This window comes from Camellia sinensis, chromosome 14, assembly GCF_055761805.1.
Source record: "Camellia sinensis isolate YWXY chromosome 14, ASM5576180v1, whole genome shotgun sequence".
Taxonomy (NCBI): Eukaryota; Viridiplantae; Streptophyta; class Magnoliopsida; order Ericales; family Theaceae; genus Camellia; species Camellia sinensis.
Window position 1 is genome coordinate 75,514,461 of NC_138974.1, and position 13,582 is coordinate 75,528,042.

At 42.5% G+C, this 13,582-nt stretch overlaps 1 protein-coding gene and 1 pseudogene across 2 annotated transcripts in view; both read right to left on the minus strand.

Annotated features, from left to right (window-relative positions):
* Positions 1 to 11,775, minus strand: part of LOC114263734 (putative pyridoxal 5'-phosphate synthase subunit PDX2) — a 34,747-nt pseudogene extending 22,972 nt beyond the window's left edge. Inside the window, exons 1-2 of the transcript XR_014351456.1 lie at positions 11,441 to 11,775; positions 11,199 to 11,321 (exon numbers count right to left, since the gene is read on the minus strand). The product of XR_014351456.1 is annotated as a putative pyridoxal 5'-phosphate synthase subunit PDX2 (transcript). The remainder of the gene's footprint in view (positions 1 to 11,198; positions 11,322 to 11,440) is intronic.
* Positions 6,290 to 10,159, minus strand: LOC145807997 (uncharacterized). The gene is made up of 2 exons (XM_082907216.1): positions 7,420 to 10,159; positions 6,290 to 7,341 (listed from the first exon to the last, which is right to left on the minus strand). The coding sequence occupies exons 1-2, from the start codon at positions 8,686 to 8,688 to the stop codon at positions 6,604 to 6,606; spliced, it is 2,007 nt and encodes a 668-aa protein (XP_082763342.1). The 5' UTR covers positions 8,689 to 10,159; the 3' UTR covers positions 6,290 to 6,603.
* Positions 11,776 to 13,582: the final 1,807 nt, after the last annotated feature.

The window sequence follows — 13,582 nt, forward strand, 5'->3', positions numbered from 1 at the left end:
CCACGCCCAGCGTATGAACCAACGGACAAAGCCTTAGCAAGACTACAGACTTCGCCGTTTGTTCCCGCAATTGAAAATGCGCCCCTACCATCAAGCTTCCTTCAGCCGAAATTCACTACATATGAAGGGAAGACGAACCCGTATTCACACTTGAGCCACTTTCGCCAAGTCATGGCTGTGTACAGGCGAAACGAGGCCTTAATGTGTATACTCTTCCCGTCAAGCCTTGGCGACCTAGGCTTGACTTGGTTCGAAAAACTCCCAGAGGGCAGCATAGCCTCCTGGGCTCAATTGGCAGAAGCGTTCGTAACAAGGTTCCGAACAAACACTAAAACGCCGGTGGAAATAGACCAGTTGCTCTCCATCGACATGGGTGAAAAAGAGACCCTCAGATCTTACAACAGTCGCTACTGGGAGACATTCAACCAGATTGGAGACTGCCCCACCAATCTAGCCATTGCGCAGTATAAAAGAGGTCTTCCAGTCGGAAACAGACTAAGGGACTCTATCACCATGACGCCACCCCTTACCATGGAAGCCCTGATGGAGAGAGTGCATCAGCACATCAGGGTAGCAGAGGATGGCGCACGTGCCAAAGCAAAATCAAGTGCGACCGCAGTACCAAAAAAGAAAACCTCAGCGAAGGTCAACACGGTAGGCCGAAGTAACAGGAACGGACGTGGCAAACGAGATAGTGGAGAGGACCCAGACAAGAGATGGTTAAGAATCCGCACCGCTATAACTACGGTGTTCAAAAAACCAATATATCGGATCCTGAGCGAAATAAGAGATGAGCCTTTTGTCAAGTGGCCAGCCAAGCTGGGAGAAGCTCAGAAAGACTATGACGACAGATCACGGTGCACCTTCCACAAAGAAAAGGGGCACCGAACTGAGAATTGCATGCCACTAAGACAACACTTGGAAGAATTGGTGGCAACAGGCCACTTGGACAAATATATTGAAGGAGGGACACAGCCAGCCCCCCAGGATCATAATAACCCCAATGGGATGCCGATCGACGCCCCACCACAAGGCATCATCAATGTAATACATGGAGTCTTTGAACCTGAGCGTGTATGCGAGCTCAGGGGATCAATCAAGAAGGCTGAGCACTTTAGGGAAGTGTTAAGTGCCCAACCTGCCACCAAGAAAGGGAAGACAGAGGCAACAAACGTCATGTCTTTTTCAGATAAAGACCTGGATCGAATATACTGTCCTCACAATGATGCTCTGGTTGTCACTCTCCGAGTCAAAGATTTTGACGTCAAGCGGATTCTGATTGACCAGGGTAGTTCATGTGAGATCATGTACTACGAAACATTCAAACAGTTGAAGCTACAAGACAAAGACTTGGCGCCTGCAGTTTCTCCCCTAATTGGATTTAACTCCATGCCAGAGTGGCCCGTCGGCAAAATAATCCTTCCAGTCAGAGCAGGAAGTGTAACAAAACAAGTGGAGTTCTGGGTATTAAAGGTCCCCTTCACTTACAACATCATCTTGGGCAGAACATGGCTGCATGCCATGCGATCGGTGGCGTCATCTTACCACCAAGTAATGAGGTTCCCCAACGACACCGGAATAATTGAAGAAGTCTATGGAGATCAAATCATGTCAAAACAATGTTTCGCCACGGTGAATGGCAGCCGCGCTGCCAAAGGATATGTTCATTCGGTGGAAGAACCAGAAAGTAATGAACTATTCGCGGACGTCGGTAAAGAGGCTGATCAGAAAGCGGTGGAGGACTTGGTGGAGGTTAAAATAGATAAGAAGAACCTGGATAAGTTCTTCTTGCTTGGCTCATCATTGTCCAGCGCTGAGAGATTAGAGGTCTTGGAATTCTTGACCTCTAACATCGAAGTGTTTGCCTGGACGCCCTACGACATGCCAGACATTGATCCAAACTTCATCAGCCACCAACTCAATGTCCACCCATCCGCCAGACCAGTCATACAACGCACACGCAGATCGGCACTCCACCACGCCGAAATAATAGCAGAAGAAGTAGGCAACCTACTGGAGGCAGGAGCAATTAGAGAAGTGCACTACCCAAGATGGATCTCCAACACAGTCGTAGTGCCAAAAAAGAATGGAAAATGGCGTGTCTGCGTCGACTACAAAACGGTCAACAAGGCCTGCCCAAAAGATAGCTTTCCTCTACCAAGGATAGATCAACTGGTAGACCTAACGGCAGGGCATAACCGACTTAGCTTTCTGGATGCATACAGAGGCTACCACCAGATCGCCATGCATAAACCAGACCAGGAGGTCACATCCTTCACAACACCAAGGGGATTATATTGCTACAAGGTCATGCCCTTTGGCCTAAAGAACGCAGGGGCGACATTCCAACGGATGGTCACCAAGATGTTCGAACCATTGTTAGGCAGAACAATGGAGGCTTACATCGACGACATGGTGGTCAAAAGCAAGGATGAGAATGACCATCTTAAAGACCTAGGCGAGATGTTCCAGATCTTGAAGAAACACAAGTTGCGCCTCAATGCGTCCAAATGCGCATTCGGAGTTGGATCTGGCAAATTCTTGGGCTTCCTTGTGACCAACCGGGGTATAGAAGCAGACCCTTCTCAGATTAAAGCAATCCAGGAGTTAAAGAGACCAAACTCAGTCAAAGAAGTGCAGCATCTCACTGGTATGGCGGCTGCGCTCAACCGGTTCATAAGCAGGTCATCAGATAGACTACGACCATTCTTCCAAGCTTTAAAAGCCAAGTTTGAGTGGGATGAAGAATGCGACCAAGCTCTGGAAAGCTTGAAGGAGTACATGTCTTCCCCACCACTACTTGTTACTCCAGTACCTGGTGAAGAACTCTTTTTGTACCTGGCAGTCTCTCAGCACGCAGTTAGCGCAGTGTTGGTTCGTGCAGAAGGAATACAACACTTGCCCATCTTTTATGTCAGCAAGACATTATTGGGAGCCGAAACAAGGTACTTGCCCTTAGAGAAACTAGCGTTAGCATTAATGATGGCATCCAGAAAATTGGCACACTACTTTCATGCCCACACCATAGTTGTCCTCACAGCTTTTCCACTAAAAGCTTTGTTTGAAAGGGCGAACTTTTCTGGGCGAATCTTAAAGTGGGCAGTAGAGTTGGGACAATTCGACATCAAGTTCCAACCCAAGACCGCAATAAAAGCCCAATCTTTGGCAGACTTCGTCGCAGAATTTACTCCTGGAAGTCATCATATCTGCCCAGTCGACCTAACTGACACAACCGAACTAGAGACGGAAGTTGACGCCGGAATAGCGCAACCCCTAGTAGAGGGTAGTCAATCAAGCACCAAGACAGACCATACTAAGGACAACAAGAAAGAGACAAACAAAAGCTCACCAACAGCTCAATCAGAGGACGAAGGGCAGACAGCAAACATGGACCTTGAAGAAAACACCATCCTTGACCCCACGACATCATCTGACCCCTCCACTTGCTGGAAGTTATTCGTTGGAGAGATGTGGAAGCTCTTTGTGGATGGAGCATCCAACCGGCATGGTGCAGGACTTGGCATAGTCCTCATCTCCCCAGACGGCCTGGTTATAGAGCAAGCAATCAACCTTGGCTTCCCAGCATCCAACAATGAAGCGGAGTATGAGGCGCTTCTCGCAGGACTCAAGTCAGCACACTACATAAAGGCCACCGAACTAATGGTTTACAGCGACTCACAACTGGTGGTAAACCAAATATCTAGCGATTACGAAGCAAAGGATGACAGAATGGCCAAATATCAAGAGCTGGTCAGAACAGAGATCAAAAAGTTCGATGTAGTAAGGATAGAACAAATTGGCAGGGAAGAGAACAGCAGAGCGAACGAACTAGCAGGCTTTGCCTCAATGGCTGATACATCCATCCCTCATCCATTACTCATCGACTACTTACCAAGACCAAGCATAGAAGACCCCGAAGCAGAAGAGGTATGTTGCACAGAACTAGGCCCTTCTTGGATAGATCCCATTATCCTGTTCCTAAAAGACGGCATCCTACCAGAAGAGAAAAAAGAGGCCAACAGAATAAGGGCAAAGTCGCAGCGATTTTGGCTATCTCCATCTTTGGCATTATACAAGAAGTCATTCTCAGGGCCTTACCTAAAGTGCGTTCATCCCAGCAAAGTAGAAGCATTCTTGTTTGAAATACACGAAGGAGTATGCGGAAGCCATCAAGGGGGAAGGTCGCTAGCTTACAGGGCCATTTCGCAAGGTTATTGGTGGCCATACATGCAGGCAGACTCAGAGAAATATGTGAAGAAGTGTGAAAAATGCCAGAAATTCGCACATCAAATACATCAACCAGCCAGAGAACTCCTACCATTGACTAGCCCATGGCCTTTCGCAATGTGGGGTTTGGACATCGTAGGACCACTCCCAACAGCACCCGGTGGCAGGAAGTTCTTTCTCGCGACAACAGACTACTTCACAAAGTGGGTTGAAGCAGAAGCATTGGCATCAATCAAGGAAAAAGATGTAAAGAAGTTCGTCTGGAAAAACGTCATCACTCTATTTGGCATACCAAAGGCCCTAATCTCAGACAATGGCACTCAATTCGACGGCAGAATCTTCAGAAGCTTTTGTGAAGAGTACAAGATAGAGTTCTACAATTCTACACCAGCATATCCTCAAGCGAATGGCCAAGCAGAAGCATCAAATAAAGTCGTCTTGGATGGACTAAAAAAAAGACTAGAGAAGGCAAAAGGCAAGTGGGCAGACGAACTTCCTCATGTTTTATGGGCATACCGCACCACACCTCAGCGATCGACAGGAGAAACACCATTCTCCTTAGCTTACGGAATGGAAGCAGTAATCCCACTAGAAGTTGGCCTCCCCACAATTCGAAGCGAAAATTTTGATCCAGACTTAAATGGAGAAGCCATAGCTTTAGAACTCGACCTCGCAGAAGAAAGAAGAGAAAGATCACTGGTTCACATCGCCGCATACCAACGAGAGTTAATCAGAAAATACAATAAAAAGGTGCATCCAAGACAATTCAAGATCGGCGATTGGGTACTGCGCAAAGTAATGGGAAACACTTTGATCCCAGGAGATGGAAAGTTAGGGCCAAACTGGGAAGGTCCTTACAAGGTGGTTGGGTTAGCAGGCAAAGGGGCATACCACCTAGAAGACAAGGATGGCAAGGCAATCCCTAGGCCATGGAATACGGCCAATCTTAAGTTATTTTACTTTTAACTTTACCTTTTCAAACATATGTAATTTTTTCTTTCTTTCTTCAATAAAACAAGCAATTCTTTTTAGCACAAGTTGTCCTTTGTAAAAGTTAGCTTTAGTAAAAATTAGGTATATTGCAGGCATTCTATTCAGAGTTAGCTAGAAAAACTAACTTAGAGGTTGGCTGGATTAAACCAACACCCTTCCTAAGCCCAGGATAAGGATCCAGGCTGCAGGACGTTTTGGTCGGAATAACCAAACATTGTTCTAAGTTAGCTGGAAAAACTAACTTAGAGGTTGGCTGGAATAAACCAACACTTGTTACTCTTCAGCCAAAGTAAGGGTATGGCTGAAGAGTGGTTGGCTGGAATAAACCAACTCTTGTTACTCTTCAGCCAAAGTAAGGGTTTGGCTGAAGAGTGGTTGGCTGGAATAAACCAACTCTTGTTACTCTTCAACCGAAGTAAGGGTATGGCTGAAGAGTGGTTGGCTGGATTAAACCAACTCTTGTTACTCTTCAACCGAAGTAAGGTTATGGCTGAAGAGTGGTTGGCTGGATTAAACCAATACTTGTTACTCTTCAACCGTAGTAAGGTTATGGTTGAAGAGTGGTTGGCTGGATTAAACCAACACTTGTTACTCTTCAGCCGAAGTAAGGGTTTGGCTGAAGAGTGGTTGACTGGAATAAACCAACTCTTGTTACTCTTCAGCCGAAGTAAGGGTTTGGCTGAAGAGTGGTTGGCTGGAATAAACCAACTCTTGTTACTCTTCAGCCGAAGTAAGGGTTTGGCTGAAGAGTGGTTGGCTGGAATAAACCAACTCTTGTTACTCTTCAACCGAAGTAAGGGTATGGCTGAAGAGTGGTTGGCTGGATTAAACCAACTCTTGTTACTCTTCAACCGAAGTAAGGTTATGGGTAAAGAGTGGTTGGCTGGATTAAACCAACACTTGTTACTCTTCAGCCGAAGTAAGGGTTTGGCTGAAGAGTGGTTGGCTGGAATAAAATAACTCTTGTTACTCTTCAGCCGAAGTAAGGGTATAGTTGAAGAGTGGTTGGCTGGATTAAACCAACACTTGTTACTCTTCAGCCGAAGTAAGGGTATGGCTGAAGAGCGGTTGGCTGGATTAAACCAACACTTGTTACTCTTCAGCCGAAGTAAGGGTATGGCTGAAGAGCGGTTGGCTGGATTAAACCAACTCTGTGTACTCCTCAGCCGAAGTAATTATGTTGGCTAAGGAGTGGTTGGCTGATAAAACATAGTTCAACAAGTAAAAACCGAAATAAAAGTTGGAGTATTAGAAGGCATTACGAAGTACAGGCATACATATCAGAACCGGAATAAGAGTCTAACAAAATTTTCATTCATTGAAGAGCAAGTACAAGAGGAACATAGCCCGGTTACACAAAAGGTAACAAAAAAGGAGAAAAAATCAGGAAAAAAGCTCTTTAATTTCGGCGTCAAAAGCCGCATCACCATCAACTTGGAGACCGGTTTCAAGAGGAAGTTCGCTCTCGGTTGCCAGGATGGTTTCGGCTGGAGCCACGGTGTCACTTGGCTGATCAATAGGTGGGTCCTCTACCATGGGCTCCAACCGAAGCGATGGGTCTGCACTAACAACCGGAATGTCTTCAGGAGCAGAGGAGTCATCAGAATCAGAGTCTTCCAGAAACTCTTGTTGCAAGGCATCCGCATACTCCGCAAGGGACTTCGGTATAAAGTAAGCTAGAGGGTCGAAGACCTTGGTCTGTTGATCATGACCGAGCTTCTCAACAGCCGCCCTCCAGCCGCACTTGAAGAACAGCTCCTTGGCAGCGTCGCACTGTTTGACATAGGCATCTTCTGCCTTCTTGTAACCCTGCTTGTACCCCTCCTTTTCGGCTTCCTCCGCGCTCTTTTTTAGTTGAGTTATTTCGGTGTCTTTTCTCTTCTCAAGCTTCACCAACTCCCGCAGATACTTGTCTTTCATGGCGATGGCGGCTTTCTGCTTCTCCACTTCAGCCGAATTAACCAGATCGGCAAGTCGGCCGTTCTCTGCTTGCATCTCAGCTAGTTTCTTTTCAGCCTCTTCTAGCTCGGCCACCTTTGCCTCGGCTTCCGCCATTGCCTGCCTTGTGGTTTTTCTAAGCTCTTGGACCTTCTTGTACGTAATGTTATTTTTTTGTAAGGCCTGACAGAACGAAGACTTTCCTTAAGCCGAAGTAAAAGTTTGAAAATTTAGACAGAAGAAACGGACATAGCTACTTACCAAAATCATGGACTTCGATGTAGACCGGATTGACTTCATTTCGGTGTTTAATTGCTTTAGGTGGTGCTTCATGTCCTTGGGGAGGCACACACTTTTGGCCAGGTTAAAGGCCAATTGATGATCTTTTTCAGCCACAACCGAATCAGAATCTTTGATATTTCGGTCGTTGAAGGTTAGCTTCGGAGCCCAATTGGAAGATTCAGCTCGGTCGGTTTGCTCCGGTTGGAGGATAGGTTGAGGACTTTGGGGGATGGATTCAACCTCATCGACAAGTTGCTGTTCGGTCGATGTAGATCGGGCGCGTTTGGAAGGGCGAGATGAAGAAGGCCGTTGAGAAGGGAGGGCCACAACGGCGGGCTGCGTTTCAATAGTTGGTGGTACTTCAGCCCTGGTTGTGGCGGTTAGAAGGGCCCTAACTCTGCTTTTCTTTGCCATCTCTTCTTCAGCGGTTAATGGGACAAGTCGTATTTCGGGCAAGGTTGGGTCCGGTTCAGGTGCTTCTTCAAGAAGGAAATCGGTCACTCGGGCTTTTCGACGACCGCTATATCTGTAGGTCGGCTCAAAGTTTAGAAGTTTTGTCCAACTTCTTTCCTTAATCCGTAGTACGGCTCGAAGTATGTTCAGATTTGGGTAGCTATAATGGGATGCAAGATGAGCTGAGTCTGCAAAAAAAAATATACAACTGTTAGATCGGTCATGACGCCTGAAACCGAAGTAAAATAAAAACATGCATAAAACCGAAGTAACTTTACCAGGTTCTCCTTTCTTCCAGTTAATACTTCGGCCTGGGATTTGGGCTTGGTGATCCTCAAAATTGCCCGATACCCAGAAGAAGTCATCGTCATTAACATCCTTATCCGATGTATCTTTTATTATCTTTTCTCTGCGTCGGCGTATCCTAAGGTAATAAACCCAGCCATCATCTTTGGAACCTATGGAGTACTGGTGGAAGATTTCGGCTAAACCGAGGTTCAGGCCTGCTTGGCGGTTTAGCTCGGCTATACCCATTATTATCCGATATGTATTGGTGGATAGCTGGGTTGGGCATAGTCTGGTTTGCCTAAGAAATTCACAAATTAAAGGCTGGACCGGGAACCTTAGTCCGGTTTCTATAATGGATAAAACAGTAAATGGGACAAAGCCTTGGTTATTCCACGGAATGGTTTCCTTCTTGGCTAGGGTAAGGTGTACATCGTCTGGAATGCCATAATCCCTTCGGAATTCGGCCATACCACCAGGGGTCTCTACCAAGTACCTATACTTACCCATTTGTATAATTTACAAATAAGTTATATCGGTGCAAAATTTGTGCCCAGTAGCTCGGTTGAGCGCACGCAGGAGTGCCTGGGTAACCTAAGTCTGCAAAGTAGAAAACAAAGAGGTTAAGCACAGATCATTGGACTGTGCTACAAATTAAAAGCAAGGTAAATGAGCCCTATTTCGGCTTTGTGGGCTGGTTCTGTTTCGGTTCTGCACAATACTCGATAGTTCGGTTTGAACCTATTGTGCGCAAGATCGGTTTACCTTTAAGGATTTGTTATCTCGGTTTGAACAGTGGGTTTTTTGCTTCGGTTAAGCCACTAGGGGCAGCTTTCTGTGTTTGGTTTAGAAACTAAGAAAGCTGGCTTAGCCCCAAAGGCTTAGCTCGGTTGAAAATCGTGGTTCCTAGCCTGGTTTGTTCAAACTTTGTTCGGTGATTTTATTTCGGCTACAGTGAATCAGGAGTTGGTGATTTGTTAAGACTTCTACAAGTTCTAGTTCGGTTATTGTGTAAAGTGATCTACCAATGTTGGACAAACAGTATCCTAGTTCGGTTGCTATGAGATTTTGGATCTAAGACTAGTTTTCTACATAATCGTTCATACACACATGAAGTTCTACTGGTTTTTTCATAAAAATGTAGAAGCAAAGCAGAAATGGAAGAGCATGTTTTGCAAAAATACAGTAAACCAAATGCGTAGAACAGATATGGAAGCAAAAACAAAAGAAACAAAATGAGTTTACTTACCAGATTGAAGAAAAGGAGACTGGAGATGGAAAAGTGGCAGCAAAAACAGTCTTCAGAAGCAACGGAAGAACAGCAAGAGCACAGAGAGAGAACATGAGGAATAGTAAAAGTGAATGGTTCAAAAGGCAGGGTGATTGTTTTGTGGAAAGAGACAGAGAGGGCGGGAACTGTTCAAAAATCGCGAAACACGAAGACGGCGTTGACAGCTGCCTTCTACGAATGGGAACGAGCCACGTGTATACGGAAAGGGAAGCGTTACAGTCGTGGCTGAAGAGACATTTTGACCGGACAAAGTGAAGCCCGAAGTAAAATTAGCTCGGCTTAAGGGCCCAAGAGTTTTTGGCTCGGCTGGAGAGGCTAAAGGGTTTTTTAGCTCGGCTGGAAAAGTTTAATAACTTCAGCTCGGTTGGTGGATTGGTAATCCCAATCATGCTGTGTAGATGGAATTAAGGGGCAATTGAGAGGGTAATTTTTGGAGAAAATTGGGCCGAGCTGTGAGATGGACTTTTGTGGCCCAAAGTATGAAGGACTTGATAAAAGGCCACAATGTTATTCCGGCCCAGAAGAAGTATAATTACTTCGGCCCAAGAATTGATAAAGTTACTTCGATCCGGTGTAGCTTGGAGTAGGTCCGGTCGCGGATTTAGTCCGGTCATGATGTCCCTTGAATAGGTCGGTCTGACATTGTCTTTGAATTAGACCGACTTGGGAGTTATACCGGTCACAATTGGTTAGGTATTTTCCAACCGTGCCATGGGTTGAACAAGAGAGAACCGAGATAAGGAGGATTAAAAGCAGAACCGAACTAAGGAAGTTCGGCCTACTCAATGGCTCTGCACAGTCAAGTTATTTCGGTCATGTTATAGTTCGGCCATGGTACAAGCCATCTCACTTGGTTTAAGCAGTGAGGGGGGTGTTAAAGGATAAGCATTATCCTTAGGAGTATGAATCCTAGGAAGACTCTGCATGGAGAAATAAAAGTCCTACTAGGATTGTGCCACACGAAACTTATAAAAGCTCACAAGCATCACCTTGGAGGAGGTAACGGAACACAACACAATTTTGCTTTCTGAGAACATAGAGCTTTGTCTATTTGTCAAGTTTTCTGACTTAGGCATCGGAGAGGTTTCCGGCACACACCCGCCGGCTAGCTCACGTTTGTATTTTCAGGTGACAAAGCGACGTCGTACGGAGAAGCGTGGACTTAGTCAACAGGATTATACGAGAAGGCATATTTCTTTCCCGTACAATAGTGATGACAATGAAAAAAACGGGGGCAAAAAAGGTTTTGTTTTCGTTTTTTATTTTCATATTCCAAGAAACCACATAAAACTTATTTAGAGACTTGTTTTCATTAAAAACAAAAAAAAAAAAATCGGAAAACATTCAAACAAATTTTTTTTTTCCACAAAATCGAAAAAAAATTTGAAAAACAAAAACGAAGAAACTGAAAAAACAATACCAAGCATACCAAATTATTGAATTTGTGACAAAACATTAATTTGGGTCCTGAGAATATGAACCCTCTCATTCAACTAAGCCCAGCACAGTTGACACTGCTAAACTCATTGAAGTATTCATGTATCTATTTATTGCTAAAATGGAAGAAAACACAAAAGAATTCAGAGTTTTACACCTTTGTTTCTTCTATTTTCTCATTAACCAAACGAAAAACAACGAGACTGTTCGATTATTTGATAGCTTTGTCGAGTAAAACAACCAGAACCCACTTCATGATTCACACAAAGTAACACTAAACCATCATATATACCAGATTGTGGTACTCGGCAAGCTTGGTCATGGTGGTGCTCACCAGGGATGATGAGGGAGGTCACGCTCTGCAACTGTTCTGGCTTCCGTATCTCAACACCCTTCACACCGAGTCTTCTTAGCGCTATCCAACACACACACACACACACACACACAGAGGGGGGGGAGAGAGAATTCAAGTCATTCGCAGATACATGTGCAGACAGATGTGTAGATTCAAACATGTGAGGTAGTAGTTAGTACCTGCGATGTGTTCATTGAAAGATCCCTGTAAAGCGAGAACACCAACAGCCATTGTTCTTCCTCTGAAACAATACCCACTAAGCCCAACCTTGTCAAATGCCTCCGATTCAAGTTCAATTTCAAGAGAAAGAGAGAGAGTCACAAAATGAAAACAATGACACTGAAACAAACAGCGCAGGCCTTCTCTTTTGAGTTGGTGTGGGCAAAGAGCCGTGTTCGGCTTTGCATCACAGAAAGTAGTGAGTTGGCAATGAGCTTCCCTTTTGGTGGGGAAACCCAATGATAAGCTCTACTACTACTACGTGCGCGTTCAAAACCCACATTACGAAAGTTTTCCAAGGATACTACGGCGCCATGTGTTTAAGAGGCTCTTCAACTTAGTAGGTATTTTACCTATCTAAATATTATTATAAAGTATATATTTTATTTTGTCTATCAACTGTTTTATGTTTTTACGCTAATCATGCTCTTTATTTTAGTTATTTATCCAAATACTATTAATTTTATAGAATACCACGTCAACAACAAAGATGGAGGGAAATGATCCTAATGATTGAATACATTTTGCCTAGCGTTGAAGGCTAGCTACATGTAGCTAGTGAATATGAGTTGAGCCAAAATGCCTAATCATATGCCTAGTGCATTAGAATTGAAAAAAGTGAATCACACTAGGCATTTTAACTAACAAGTATTATATGCCTAGTGCATTAGAGATGATCTAAGCTTCCTTTGGTTTTAAGTTTTTGATTAAAATATATATATATATATATATATAAAGATAAAATTAACTATATAAATTAATAAGATAAAATATCACATTCAAATCATAATTATTATATTTTTTTTATATAAAAATCAAAAAAGTCAAATCAAATGAGGCTAAAAAAACAATGGTGATAGAGACCCCACACATACATGATTCCCACAGTCCACTTTCATCCTAATCACTCATAATGGACTCATATATACATAAGTGGATCACACAAGGGCTAATATCAAATTGGGAGTCGTGAAACCCCCAAAAAAGGGATCCCAAACATTTCTCCTAAAAAAGTCTCACTACAAAAAAATCAATACCAAACAAAAACTTAATCAATTATAAATTTTCATGTTTCTTATGTTTTTTAATTATTTAATATAAAATTATAAATTTCATCTCTTCCCTAATCAGAATATATTTGAAATATCATGTTGCCGCACCTTAGAACCAATGACTCTTGCTCCCACATTTGACGCTTTCTCGACCCATCAATTTTAAGGGCTAAGGTTTTTCTCTGACTCACATTGTAAGCTGTTTTTAAATCTCGTAGGAATTTTTATTTTGATAATTGAAATTATTTATTTTATTAAATTTTATTTGTAGATTATTTATGAAACTTTTAAATTTTAATTGAATAATTTTAATTATTTTTATTTTTATTTTTTGAATAAAATAAATATAATAAAATTATATAGTTATAATTATCATATCACTCTAATTTTTTTATCTATTCATAAAACTCGATAAAATGAACAATTTATATGGTTGAAACAGGTCCCACGAGGCCCAAAAGCCTCTCCCATTTGACTGCAAATTTTAATTTTAATTTAAAAGTAACTGAACTTAAAATATTAGTTAAATCCAATCTTACACTAACTAATTTAATAATTAACAGTGAATTTCGTAGTAAATAAATAAATAAAAATGATTAGCTAGTATAGCTAGTGTACACTCCAACCATACTCTCTAAAATGCCTCCTCAAAGTACATAGAAAACTACCTTCTTCATTTTGCTTAACTAGTTTAACTAGTGTACACTCCAATCATACTCTTTATTTTAGCTAGCCCATCAAACTAACTTAACTAATTTTTAAAAGAAAACTATTATAAACATTAATAAATAAATAAATAATCTTTTTATGACATGCTACATATATTGACGTGGCATTTGTAAATATTTATTTATTTAAAATATATAATTAAATTATTTAGTATTAAAAAAATATTTTCAAACAATCATATTATCTCAACGGTCATATTTTTCAAATGGTAATATTCTCTCAATGGTTATATTTTCAAACGGTATTATTCTCTAACGATAATATTCTCTAACGGACATATTCCTAATGGCCATATATTTTTGTTTATAAAAAGGATTTGCT